A 14,094-nucleotide genomic window follows, 5' to 3' on the forward strand; every position below is an offset into this window, starting at 1 on the left:
CAATTGGCTTGTCAATATAGAAGCCACAGGAGTGGGCTCTTCTTGTAGCTAGAGGGCTTGGCTTCACCGTGCAATTTAAAGTTTCTACATGAAACAAAAGCGAAGTAATTCAATATTACAGATTTCTTGTTGTTGAGAACATGGTCGACACTTGAGGGTTCAACTGCAGTAAGTCATCAACAAAGGTTTGATGAAAAACAGAAATAAGTATTTGGGAGGAATGAGGAATTTCTAGATCTTAAATAATTTTCATTCAAAATCACTTGTACATTGTTTGAATTGTACTCTCAATCATTGCTTGTGAGTAAAACCATATTTTATGATTATTAGCACATCACTGCAATAGATATGTTGTATAACTACGAGTCCAAATTATTTTTTCTGTACTATGCTCGTCAAGATTGATTCAATTATTAAAACTCAGTTTCTACAACTGCAAATTCTGTACACAGCTAAAGAATGCATTATTAGTACATTGTAATAAAAAATGATTTACAACATTTAGAGAATGCAGATGCAGGAATGAACCTTTGTTGTTCATGCAAACATTTCACACAAAATGAGGAACAAAAGACTCTCAAGTCACCAAAAGAATTACATTTATTAGATTGACAGTAACTTGTTTTTAGAGACATACAAGGCCATCTATTCTAACAAACATTCTTTGCACAAAATGGTATATCAAAAGGAAAATTAATAAATATCATAGTTCTCCGTCAGAATCCATTACTTCCATGTGACGACTTCTCCTGGCTTCAGCTCCCTACAATGCAAAGTACGTTGATCACAACATGGAATAAGACCTTGTGTATGAAAACAATCAAGACATACATCTGATATTATGGAGATATTAGTCTCAATATTATTAACAGATGTGCATATGATGATCCATAAATAAGACATTACAATTGTGTTTTACTATCCACAAATACATATCTGTGAATGTTTGCTAATGAAATGAATGTTCACTAATTTGTACAAATGCATACATATTGGTGAATACATGTTTTCCCTTTTGCACAAATACCTCGCACTTTGTATAGAAAAATCAAATTATTTTTCAAATATCCACACGCATTTTTTGCACTTATTTTTTGTTTTCAAATGTAAAATTTACTTGGTGTTCAATCGGCATTTACGGGTTGTGATGGTCTGCTTGGCTCCTTCCTGTTCTGTGTCTGCTTCCTTCTGCAGGACAGTTGTGGGCAGGCCGAACAACTCATCAGGTTAGACTTGTTAACCTTTTGTGGCATTTTGTTTTCGCACCTTACAACATCCCTCATGCATCCCCTCACTCACCCCACTGATTACTGATGTACACACTTAATCATTTCTTTTTTTAAGTATTATTTACCTTAGTTAATAAATATCTTTTGTTATACTTGATTCTGATTCTCCTCCTTGTCACGGCCAACGAGCTGGGTCGTGGCAGGGTCAAGTGACATTCACTTGCATTCAGTGAGGGAAGTTTCTGAGTTACCTTTATGTTTTTTTTATTTAAAAGAGGTCAAAATCTTCACTCTGGGTAAGCTGCATAATTTTGAAGAATTTTGTGGATTACAAAATGTGAGATAGATTTTAAAGAATTTTCATAAAATTAAAAATGGCGGAAATACACGGTGGACATTGTGGGTTACTAAGGCAAATCTTTTTGTACAAAGCTCATGAGACTATTTCAAACAGACTGAGAAATAACCTTGTTGAAAAAACTTGAAGGTTTGTATTACTGTTACTACCCCCTACTGGCAGATTCCCACCCAATTTTGTGTGTTAGTACAGGGTTAGCAGTAGTACATAGGAATAGAGACCCAGACCAAAAATATAGGACCCCAGTAAGTCTGTCATATGAGTGCTGAAATTCGAGGGGCGGATGGCGGTCATGTTTTTTGAACTGAGACACTCCTTACTCTGGACTAAGACACAGCTTACAAAATTTCAAGCCATTTGGTTCATCAGTTATGGCATTTTCACATTTTCTCCGGCAATGGGCGTCACCTATTGACCAAGCAGAACCAAGGTGTGTACTTGGATTGGCATCACCAAAGTACACTACATGTATTTGTATGGCCTAAAATATGTGGACACCCGAACATCACACCCATACGTGCTTGTTGAACATTTCTTTCAAACCCATGGGCATTAATATGGGGTTTGCTATTCTACAGCCTCCACCTCTTCTGGGAAGGCTTTCCACTAGATTTTGGAAAATGGCCACAGGGATTCACTTCCATTCACTTCCATTCAGCCAAAAGAGCATTAGTGAGGTCAGGCACTGATGTTGGGTGATAAGGACAGGCCAATTCATCCCAAAGGTGTTCAATGGGGTTGAGGTCAGAGCTCTGTGCAGGCCAGTCAAGTTGTTCCACACCAAACTTGGCAAACCATTTCTTTATGGACCTTGATTTGTGCACAAGGGCATTGCCATGCTGAAATAGGAAAGGGCCTTCCCCAAACTGTTGCCACAAAGTTGTAAGCACACAATTCTCTAGAATGTCACTATGCTGCAGCATCAAGATTTCCCTTCACTGGAACCAAAGAGTCAATCCCAAACCATAAAAAACAGCCCCAGACCATTATTCCTCCTCCACCACACTTTACAGTTGGCACTATGCATTCGGGCAGGTAGCGTTCTCTTGGCATTCGCCAAACTCAAATTTGTCCATCAGACTGGCAGATAGCGAATAGCGATTCATCACTCCTAAGAACGTGTTTCCACTGTCCCAGAGTCGAATGGCAATGTGCTTACACCACTCCAGCTGACGCCTGGCAATGCACATTGTGATCTTAGGCTTAGGCTGCAGCTGCTCGACCATGGAAACTCATTTCATTACATTACAGGCATTTAGCAGACGCTCTATTCTGCTCTTTTCACATGGTAATTTCCAGACTGGACACAGAAGTAGTGCATGCAAAAACGCAATTAACCAGATTTAGAATTCATGAAATTTGCACATTTTTTGCAGGAAAAGAAAAATTTAACGTTGCAGCCATCATTCTTAACCACTTTGCGCAAAGCCCCTAGCGGTCGGCATGCCGGCATGCCTAGATTGCTCAATTCAGACATTCTGTGCTCCTGGAACCAAATTATGAGTTGATAACACAAACTCAGTGTTCTAGCTTTATTAGTAGATGATGCCGAATACAACGTTTTGCAGCGCCACCATTGTCGTGCTGGTTGTGCATTTACCAAGCACCTCCTTCCTGCAGTCTCATCTGTAACTACAGCCCCCACGCATGACACACTGGACAATAGTGTATATTTGGGCATACATGAAAACATTCTTTTATCACTAAAAATTTGTATTCCGTCGTAGCAACAAGATAAAGCCAACAATAGCCAAAGGTATGCGAGTACAGATGTGAAAAACGCTGCTCACTGAACACTGAAATAAACAAGAGGAATTTTTCAAATATTATACCATGTCATTCTACTGTCAATATCTGTGACTAAATATGGAATAAATATACAACCTCACCATTGGTTTTACGTGTAGAGATGTGTCTTTTGAGAGGGAGTAGTCATATATTGTCTTGGACAATCCGTTGTGAAATATACTCTCATTTGTGACGCCTGGGTACCTTCCAAAATAGCTGTGCGTAATACCACATGTTGTTTATGGTGTTGTCGTCCTTTGTATTACAATAAGGCTTGATCGAAAATTAATCGTTCCAATAGGCGACTGGTAGCTGAAAAAGACACTGCACCCGGCAAAATTTCATCGATGACTTTCGTCATTTCTGGGAAAATATTATTATTCTTGAGAAATTCTGAGCATGGCTAAGGCATATGTTTAGTGATAGACCTAGCTGATATTCTGTTATTTGGATAAGTTAGAACTGGGGACCGACAGCATTCATTCTGTCTGTCTCAATCTACTGAACACATATAAGATTTCATTGGCCAAATGTAAGTGTTACTGCTGAAAATATTTAGGTTATATATGTTATTTTTGAAACTGAGCGTCTTTAAATAGGTTAGTGGTATTTTATATTTCACACTGTAACATATGTGTTCGTTGGTTTGCTAATTGTGTTTGTATTTCATGCACCGGATGTGACCTCAGCTTGAACATTCCCAAAACATGGTGGACGGTTGAATATTGTTTTAATGTTGTCCCATCCCCATACAAAGAAACATCACATACTGTTGAGTACAGAAAAACATACGAGGGTTAATGATTACACATTTAAATACTGTACCACATTGTGTGATAATGTTTTTGCATTATTTTTTAAAATCTGATATCAATGTTTCACCTTAAACCTTCATAAGGGCACATGCATATGCTTTATAAGGGACAAAAAGCATTTTATTCATTTTTTGAGAAATTTTTGATGTTTCAGGACACTTAAATATTTTAGGCCACTGCACTGTCAAAAAGCTTGTAATTCCCACTTGCATGATGCAACAGTGAGTTTGTTGAGTCAGTTGATTTGTAGTGAAATATGTGAATATGTTGTGATTTACAGTAATGCATAATTTAGATATTTTGGATAGATTTGGAGACACTGGGTACACTGCATACTTTTTGATTCATAGATCTTCAATAGTTCTGCATATACACCCTTAAATTTGACGCACTTGTGGTCAATGAGTTTTTGAACCAGGACATGTATAGTTTAGCCTGCTGTATATTTTCAATCTCTCTATTTTTTTTTTTGCCGAGACATTTGCATTTGTGGCACTTTATTTCTTCCTAAATTATGAATATAAACTAATCTAAAGCCCTATTCGCACGGGACTAGTATTACCTGGGGACCTCATGTGATTTAGAAATTACCCCCCACGTCTGTGTTTCGTGTGGCGCATTCGCACGGGATAAGCGAAGTCTATATTTTACTTGAATTTACTGACATTATCCCCCCAGATATGACTGAAAATGTCAAGGCTCTGCTCTGCATAACAGTAAAATACGACCCCAAATCACAGAGATTCCGATTCGCACAGGACTAATTTGCGGTGGAATTTTTACTTTACAAATTACGGACATGGCAGATTTGCACGGGATTAAGATCACAGACGACCTCCGCAATTATTACAAGTTACTAGAGGTCCCCAGGTAATACTAGTCCCCTGCAAACAGGGCTTAAGTTAGTACTGTAAATGGTACAAATGTCTTGCTTCATTTAAGTGTTTTTCAAGTCTCTGTGATGCTCACATCTTGGGTTATAAAGCTTTAAATAGGGTGCCACCTAAATTGGCAAGGATTGGCCAGATTTGGCATGTGCGCAAATGGGTTAAGAGTCTACTGACGATATTATTGCAAGTTTTATGTAAATAGCATAATCGGTGTAGTAGATGGTGCTGAAGTGTTCTTAATTGAATTTAAAATTGCACTGTTAAAGTGCAAAAGCCAAATTCATTCTCAAAGTGGAATTTATGGGCCCTAGAATTATATCTGTATGGCAATGTGGTCAAGAGTTATGCCTGTATAAGTAGTGAAAATTCAATTCAATGCTATATGGCCACAAAGTGGTTAATCAGTGCCACATGTGCCCCTGCAATAATCCAAATAAACCTCTTCCACTGAACCAAGGCATTTGCATAATTCATGCATAACAACAAAAATTTAACACTGCAGCCAGAATTTTTCACATGAAAACTTTCTTTATATAAGGTTTAAAGAGAAGTGTGTCCTGATCATTTAAGTGCAGGTTTCATGCAAATCGGTCAGTTGCTATTGGTTGGAGATGTTAATTGTTTTTCAGAAAATTTGACAGGAAAAAATAATTGTCCAGCTTGAGGAGTGAGATCTAGGGACACTAGTCCCACCTTTCTACAACAATCGGTTCAAAAGTTAAGACTTTTTAAAGATGGCGTATTTGATTGATCAATATAGCACCACAAACTGGTCAATCTGTGTAATATTCCAAGAGTAGGTCTTTTGAGTCAGAGTTCTAGAACTTTTTTGCTTGAGATTGCTGCTCTCCTGCTCGATTGCTTAGGTCAGACATGCACTTCCTGTTTGTGGTGGAAAGAGTGAGGAGTGTTTGAAAAAGTTTGTTACAGAATTGTATTGTGCTTTCAAGTGTGTATTTGATATTATTTTTTGTTTAAACAAAACCCCCATATTACAAGTAAGCTAAGACTTTACAACTGTTTAATTTTTGAAATATATTTAATATAGTTTTCTATGGTTTAGTGTTGTAACACTATAGGCCTATGCTTATTGTTATGTTGAACAGGATTCAACTTAAAGGTTGTTAATAAACCAGGTTTTTAATAATCCGTGAATTCAAAAATGAGGTCAACCCTTGTGGACATTACGTTTCTGATCTATTAAGGTAATTTCAGTATCGTTAGGTACCGAGTATTGAATCAGTATCATTTCAGTATCGAGTATCGTGATACTAAACCTGGTATCGGTATCAAAGTCAAAATTTTGGTATCGTGACAACACTAGTGCGATGCCTTTTTTAGTTGCAGCATGGAAGCGCTGCAGCTCTACATACACGCTGGGCCATCTAAGTGACGACATAGTAAAGGCTTTTACGGGAAGCGGCCAGAATACATCCATGACGATGCAACCAAGTCATCCGACAGCGTCTCTTCGCACAAAATTGGCTATAAGTCATCAATATTTCATACAGTTATCATGATATTCTGTAGATATGTCATGAGGACAAAGCCATTTTAAAATCGCTCTATAGGGGGCGCGATAGTGCCAATGCTTGGACCCCTCCCAACGCCGCTTGCGGCTTTAATTATTTATTTATTCTGCTGCTAGTTGTTTGGAGCCACCTGCACACTTTTAAGTTGAGGGCTTGGTGTCTCTGTCTCGGCATTTTTATATACTTGCATTTATAAGTTTATTATAAATTTATCCCAGCTAAATTTTGGGCTGTATTTTGTTCTGGGATATAATTTAAATATTGCCTAATACAAGTGTTCCTTCAGTCATTGCTACTAAAGCTAATTAAGTTAGTTTATTATAACTGGAGTGATTGCACTCCGGGTAGTTCGTTTTATTGTTACTTATTCAGCACTTAACGTTAGATAAAAGTGCCTTATTTATTTATTTATTTTTCCTCTCTGGTTTCTGTTGCTTGTTGTCCAGAGCCCCCTGCACTTTAAAGTTTGGTCTTGGTTCTTCCGTTTTGGCAGTAACTTACTCTAGACATAGGGAGAGATAGGGTGATAGAGTTGGGGGCAAAAATGTGGCCAAAGCTGTGAGGGTTGCAGGATGATCGTGCTTCTGGAAAGCGATTTCCAGGGCAAGTTTGTCTGCCACCATTGCCAACTGGTTGAGCACCTTGAGAGCAAGAATCTTGATCTTGAGGGCCAGCTTGCTGGACTCCACAGTTCGCAATTATCAGAGTTCCAGGAACTGAGTAGTGTGTCCTATAAGGATTTGGTGTGTACCCCACAGCTGTGAAGGGGGAAGAAGCCAGAGCAGGCAGGGAAAGATAGATGGGTGACAGTGGGGCACAGCCGCAGAAAAGGGCATGCACACCACACAGGGGAGACATCTCCAGAGGTTGTGGTGTCCAATCGATTCCAACCCTAGCAGGAACTCGATCTGGCTCTTGACCCTGAGAGTGGGAGGACTGAGGGGCCACTGGGCACCCAGGTGGCCACATCCTCTCAGAAAAGAGAGTTTGTGATAGTGGGGGATTCAATTATTAGGGGGGTAGACAGCATAGTCTGTTTGCATGAAAAGGAGTCTCGTACGATATGTTGCCTGCCTGGTGCCCAGGTAGGAGATCTCCTGGAGCATGCGGACAAGCTCCAGGCAAGAGCGGGGAGGGATCCAGTGGTTATGGTTCACGTAGGAACCAATGACATAGGTAAAGGTAAATTTTAGGTTCTGCAGGGCAAATTTGTGGAGTTAGCAGAAAAGATTAGGAGCAGAACCTCCATGGTAGTTTTTTATAAAATACTACTGGTACCACGTGCAAGTAGAGGAAAGCAACATTTTATTTGGAGGTTTAACATGTGGCTGCAAACCTGGTGTATGAAAGAGGGGTACAGGTTTATGGGGCACTGGGACTTCTTTTGGGACAGGGGTGACTTCTACAAGCACAATGGGCTGTACCTGAACCGAGGGGGTACTGCTGCCAGCATATGCTTAAGGTAGCAAAATATTATTTAAACTAGGGACTTGGGGGGCAGGAAGGTCAGAAAGTGAAAAGGGTAGGGAAGTGCAGACTGCCAGGATGGAAACTGTCAGGGCTTCATATAATAGTGTGAACACTAATGAAGTCTTGTTAAAGCAAAGTTGTAGTAAGGATGGCGTGGGACGGCGGGGGGTGAGGGAACAGGAGAGGATGTGCAGGAAGTATAAAAAAAACATTTTTGGAACTTGGGGCTGCTATAAATGGGGGGGGGGGGGAGGGTTATGACAGTTGGGATTACAGAAACATGGCTTGGAGAAGAGGATGGGAATGAATATAATATAGAAGAGTACAAACTAATTAGGAAGGATAGATCCAGTAAGAGAGGTGGGGGTGTAGCTCTCTATGTAAAAGAAAATTTTAATGTGCAGAAAATTCCAGAAATCGACCAGCTTGTGCCTACCGAGGATATTTGGACAAAGCTCATAGGGGAACATGAAAGGGCTTTATGATAGCAGTGTGTTACAGGGCGCCAGCTTTAGACAGTAGTGTGAACGCAACGCTCTTTGGAAAAATAAAACAAGCCTGTCAGGATTGTGAGACTATTATTATGGGTGACTTCAATTGCCCTGCTATTAATCGGGAAATGATGACAGGACAAGGGAAAAGTGAGGAAGAATTTTTTGATGTTATAAATGACCTTTTTTTTTGGGAAAAAGAGAGAAAGAGGGAAATAAATGCTGGATCTGGTACTATGTAATGATCCGGACAGAATTTGTAGCATAGAGGTAATTGAGCCACTTGGGACTAGCTGCATTCTGCAGTTAGATTTGATGTACTATGGCAAATTAACAAGGCCTCCTCTATGGCCAGAATTTTAAATTTTTGACGAGCCAATTTCAACAAGACGCGAGAAAATTTAAGTAATATTGACTGGGTGAAACTGCAAGACTTTGAATGAAAAGTGAGGTAGGTTCAAAATTATTACTGATGGGCTATTACTGAGGCGCAAAGTAAATTTATTGCAAAAGTAAGGAAAAGTACGTTGAGGAAGCGCTCTCCCAGTGGATGAACAATGCCATATGGGAGAGTTTGATAAAAAAAACTGTATAAGATATATAACAAGACCAGGACAAAACCTAGTATATGGCTGGACCTCTCCGGCCGACCAATGGTGTAACTTCATAACTCGGCCGACCAATGGTGTAACTTCATTACTCAGTCAGTCACAGACATTCGCGTTTGTAGGGCTGGCCCCGCTGTTGTGGTCCACCTAAAAATTACAGCACTGAGAGTAATAGGGCTGAATATTGTAATATGCGTGCTAAGGTTAAAAAAGAACTACGGGAAGCAAAGGCAAATTGCCATAGATGCAAAAAGTAACCCTAAACATTTCTTTCAATACTGTAGCAGGAAAAGTAAAGTCAAAGAAGATATCAAGTGCATCAGAAATGAAGAAGCATTGCATTCTAAGAATAAAGATATTGTTGATGCCTTAAATAGTTTTGTTGAGAGTTTTACTCGAGAAGAGGTTACTAATAGACTGTCCAGGCATATTCAGTACTCAGAAAATCTTATCAGATATTAAAATATAGGACAAAGTAGTAAATGGAAATGGTAAATGGACTGCATTTATATAGCGCTTTTATCCAAAGCGCTTTATAATTGATGCCTCTCATTCGCCAGAGCAGTTAGGGGTTAGGTGTCTTGCTCAAGGACACTTCGACACGCCCAGGGCGGGGTTTGAACCGGCAACCCTCCGACTGCCAGACAATCGGTCTTACCTCCTGAGCTATGTCGCCCCTGCACTGCATGAATTACTTAAACTAAAGACAAACAAGGCAGCAAGTCCTGATGGAATATACCCAAGAGTACTCGAGTTAGCTGAGATCATTTTTAAACCACTGGCAGGTATTTTTTAGACAGTCCTTAGAAACTGGAGAAATACCTGAGGACTGGAAATGTGGTAATATGATACCAATATATAAGAAAGGGGACCGTACTGATCCAGGAAACTACAGGCCTGTAAGTTTAACTTGCATAATATGTGAAATACTGGAATCTATCATTAGAGCCAAGTATTTCTTGAAAATAGCAACATCCTAAGGGATAGCCAGCATGTTCTCCTGAAGGAAGATCATGCCAGACAAAACTTCTGGTATTCTTTGAAGAAGCTACCAAGTGTTTTGATTATAGCAAGGTGTATGATATTATCTATTTAGATTTTCAAAAGTCATTTTATAAGGTACCACCTGAAAGACTTGTTAGTAAAATGAAGACAGTAGGAATTAGAGGATGTATTTCAGACTGGATTCAGAACTGGCTACAGGGTAGAACACAAAGAGTAGTAGTAGGAGGTAGGCCTATATTATCTGAGCAGGGAGCTGTTAGAAGTGGAGTCCCACAAGGATCAGTGCTGGGACCACTGCTCTTCACATTTATATCAATGACCTTGACAGGGACATAGAAAGTACATTAGTCAAATTTACAGATGATACAAAATTGGGAGGCGCAGCAAATAGTTTGGAAGCTACTAAAGTAATCAAAGAAGATTTAAATAAAATCCAGAAGTGGGCAGAAACCTGGCAAATGAAATTTAATATATCCAAATATAAAGTTCTGCATGTGGGAAATAAAAACATTAGGCTTACTTTATTGGAGGAACAAAATTGGAATGTGCTCAGTTTGAAAAAGACTTCAGAGTAATGGTTGATCAAAGCCTTTCTGGTTCAATGTACTGTGCTGTTGCAGTAAAAAAGGGCAACAGGATGCTGGGATATATAGCCAAAAGTATTAAGTATAAATCCAAGGAAGTTGTACTTATCTTATACAATACATTTGTTAAACCACACTTTTATTGTGTGCAGTTCTGGGGACCATAATACAAGAAAGAAAATATCTGGAAAATATCAACTAAATTGATTCCTGGTATGAAAGATAAAAGCTATGAGGAAAGACTTAAGATGCTTAACCTCTTCAAGCTTAGTAAAAGGAGACTCGGGTGATTTGATTGATGCTTTTAAATTCAGAAAGGGAATCAACCAAGTGAACTACAAGAGATTCTTCAGGTTGAGTGCTGTTAGTAGAACAAGGGGACAAAAATGGAAATTAACAAAAGGTAGATTCCATACAGACATTAGGAAGAATTTTTCCACGCAGAATGTATTCAATCTGTGAAATAGCCTGCCTGGTCACATAGTATCTAGCACTGTATCAAGCCTAGTCTTGAAAATCCCCGGAGTTCCTGCCTCTACTATCTAGTCTCTAGGTAATCAGAGCACTAATTTAGTTAGGAAAATGGCAAGCATCGTTGGGCTGAACGGCCTGTTCTCGTCATTATATTATGCTGTTATGTTGATCATAGGGGCCCTCAGCCTGAACAGTGCATCCAGTTTTCATGAGTTTTCACCAGTCCAAGCAGACGTTATAAGCCTTTTAAGCCAAAACCCAGAATAAAATAATAATAATAATGATAATAATATAAACAAAAACAAGAGTAAAGGGTCTGAATACTTATGTAAATTTGATATTTCAGTTTTTGATTTTTTATAAATCAGCAAATATTTCTAAAAACCTGTTTTTGCTTTGTCATTATGCGATATTGTGTGTAGATTGATGAGAATAAAAATGAATTCAGTCAATTTTAGAATAAGGCTGTAACATAACAAAATGTGGAAAAAGTGAAGGGGTCCGAATATAAGGCACTGTATCAATCTAAAATATTAACTTTGGAGACAACCACTTCATTAAATAGCCTGTCTATAAAGGACACTAATGTTAAAAGTGTTAAACGAGTGTGAACCTTTAAAGGAGTCCATGGGAATCGGAGACATATGTGAAGACAGACCTAGCATGACATTGCCTCTAACAGAGCGTAACACAGCAGCAAACTCGTAGATAAAAATTGGACCAATAATTTTCTCAAAACTAAACTGGGTAATATTAATAATAACAACAAATAACATGCTTCTAGTAGGTCATACATGTCACTCTCATGAGTTGAAAGCAATTTAGAACATCACACTAAATGCACAGATGTTGGGTAGCTGGCTATATTATGCTTGTAAAGAATTTTTTAAAGTCTCATCTCTTTTGACTCTTTTTCCCCCCCATCATTTTTTTCAGTAAGAACTTACCCATCTCAAGGCCCCACAGTGTGACCATTTTGGACGCATATGCGACCAAAAATCTGTCAAGTGCGACTAAACATTTTCATTGGTCGCAGGTCTGTCTGTCTGTGTGTGTATGTGTGTAGCGTTTTATTTTTTTTCCCCACCCGCATTCTGTGAAGACCTGCCCCTACTCTGCCTCTGATTGGCTCTGACCCTGATATTCTTCTTCGCTGAATATTATTATTAATAATGTGTGTATTAGTGATGCGCGGTTCACAGTTATATCCGTGGGCACCGCGGTTAATCTGCGGATCGGGCGGGCCGAGTCATAAAAATTAACATTCTGGTTAATAGCGGATGGGTTGCGGGTGGGTGAAATAATACATCATTAATGAGGAAAAGATTAATTACATTCTCTAAAATGTGAACATATTTTAAGCTTCATTTTTCATCAAGCACGAATTAGCAGACTAGACTCTAATCAGACTGCGCCAACTGCAGTATCCATTCGTCTTAAGCAGCAATGCAGGCAAAAAAGATCCGAGGGAAAATTAAAAAATGAGAATTAAAAACAAAAAAAAGGACAGAAAAGTTCCGTGTGGGAGCGATTTAGTGAAATACTTAACCATGACGAGTCAAGTGCTGGGTATGTCATATGCAACAGCTGCAAAATAATGAGAAATAACGGTAATGTGTGATCGGGTGCGGGTCTCTAAAGTCCCTTTTCCACCGCATGGTACCGGCTCAACTCGACTCGACTCTACTCAACTTTTTTGGTTTTCCATCGGGCAAAAGTTGTGGATAAATCTGAGAAAATAATTTGTTTGGGTGGGTGGCGGGGTTATGCATACATGCGGATTCGGATGACGCCAGAGCCAATCCGTGCATCACTAGTGTGTATGTGTGAAACCGCGCCCTGCACTCCTCCGGGAGCAGCGCACACTTTTGTTTGAGTTATTTAAGCTTGATTTATTTATTTGAGTTTATCAAGCACTTTAAACATCAGCACTTAAGTTTATTTTTTAGACAATTGAGGTTATTGCGATTTCTTGTTTGTGCTGTGATTTAAAGAAAAAACATTTATATGCACCTTTATCCCTGTTTACAATCATTTACATAATGCGTTAAGAAATTACCAATGTGTGGGAACTGACAAAAAAGGTAACATTTAAAATGTATTACTGCGGCGCCAAAAGGTGCGGTGAAAAATTGTGGGTGCACCTAAATTATGTGCTGGTGCACCTAAATGAAAAGGTTAGGTGCACTAGTGCAACCAATGTCAAAAGTTAGTCTGGTGCCCTGCATCTTCCTGTGGTGTTTGAACCCCTAATAAGAATAGGAGTAAAACCAGAAAATACAACAGGGTTTGAGCAGCTTCACTGCTTAGCCCCCTTATAATAGTGAAAAATTCAAACAATTACAAAAGGGGCTGCTGTACTCTTGGTGCTCATAAATAAAGCTGAAAGCAGCAACTTCAGGATCCAAGCTGACCAGCCAACACCATTAATAGTATTTTGTTCAGACCCATGTGCATTTCAACTTGAAGACTGGATTTAGAGGAGGTGTGTTCAAATCTATTTTGCACATTGCACATTTATGAATATTCATATTCATCTTCTTTAAGAATCTTGGACCGAGGGGGCGTGCTTCTTTGGACATAGGCTCCATAAGGCCAAAATGTCTTTTCTTTAGACAAACAGAAATTTTCTTTGCAATTTAACACAGGGACGTTATCATGCCAAATTTGGTGAGAACGGGAAAAACATTTAAGGAAAATTTTGTTTTCCAAATAATTGAAAATGGCAGAAAATCCAATATGGCAGACTTCACATATAAATACAAATATGGCAGGCCAAAAGTATCTGGACACCCCTTGGTCTGGGGCTACTTTATGGTTTGGGCTAGGCTCCTTAGTTCCTGTGAAGGG

The 14,094-nt window shown here is 39.1% G+C and overlaps 1 protein-coding gene across 1 annotated transcript in view; it reads right to left on the reverse strand.

The window, feature by feature from the left end:
* Nucleotides 1-582: 582 nt before the first annotated feature.
* Nucleotides 583-14,094, reverse strand: part of LOC135257884 (NADH dehydrogenase [ubiquinone] 1 beta subcomplex subunit 1-like) — a 417,122-nt gene continuing 403,610 nt past the window's right edge. Inside the window, exon 4 of the mRNA XM_064341111.1 lies at nucleotides 583-763. Within this exon, the coding sequence (XP_064197181.1) occupies nucleotides 727-763 (37 nt within the window). The 3' untranslated portion in view covers nucleotides 583-726. The remainder of the gene's footprint in view (nucleotides 764-14,094) is intronic.

The sequence above is a fragment of the Anguilla rostrata genome, chromosome 6, assembly GCF_018555375.3.
Source record: "Anguilla rostrata isolate EN2019 chromosome 6, ASM1855537v3, whole genome shotgun sequence".
Classification (NCBI taxonomy): Eukaryota; Metazoa; Chordata; class Actinopteri; order Anguilliformes; family Anguillidae; genus Anguilla; species Anguilla rostrata.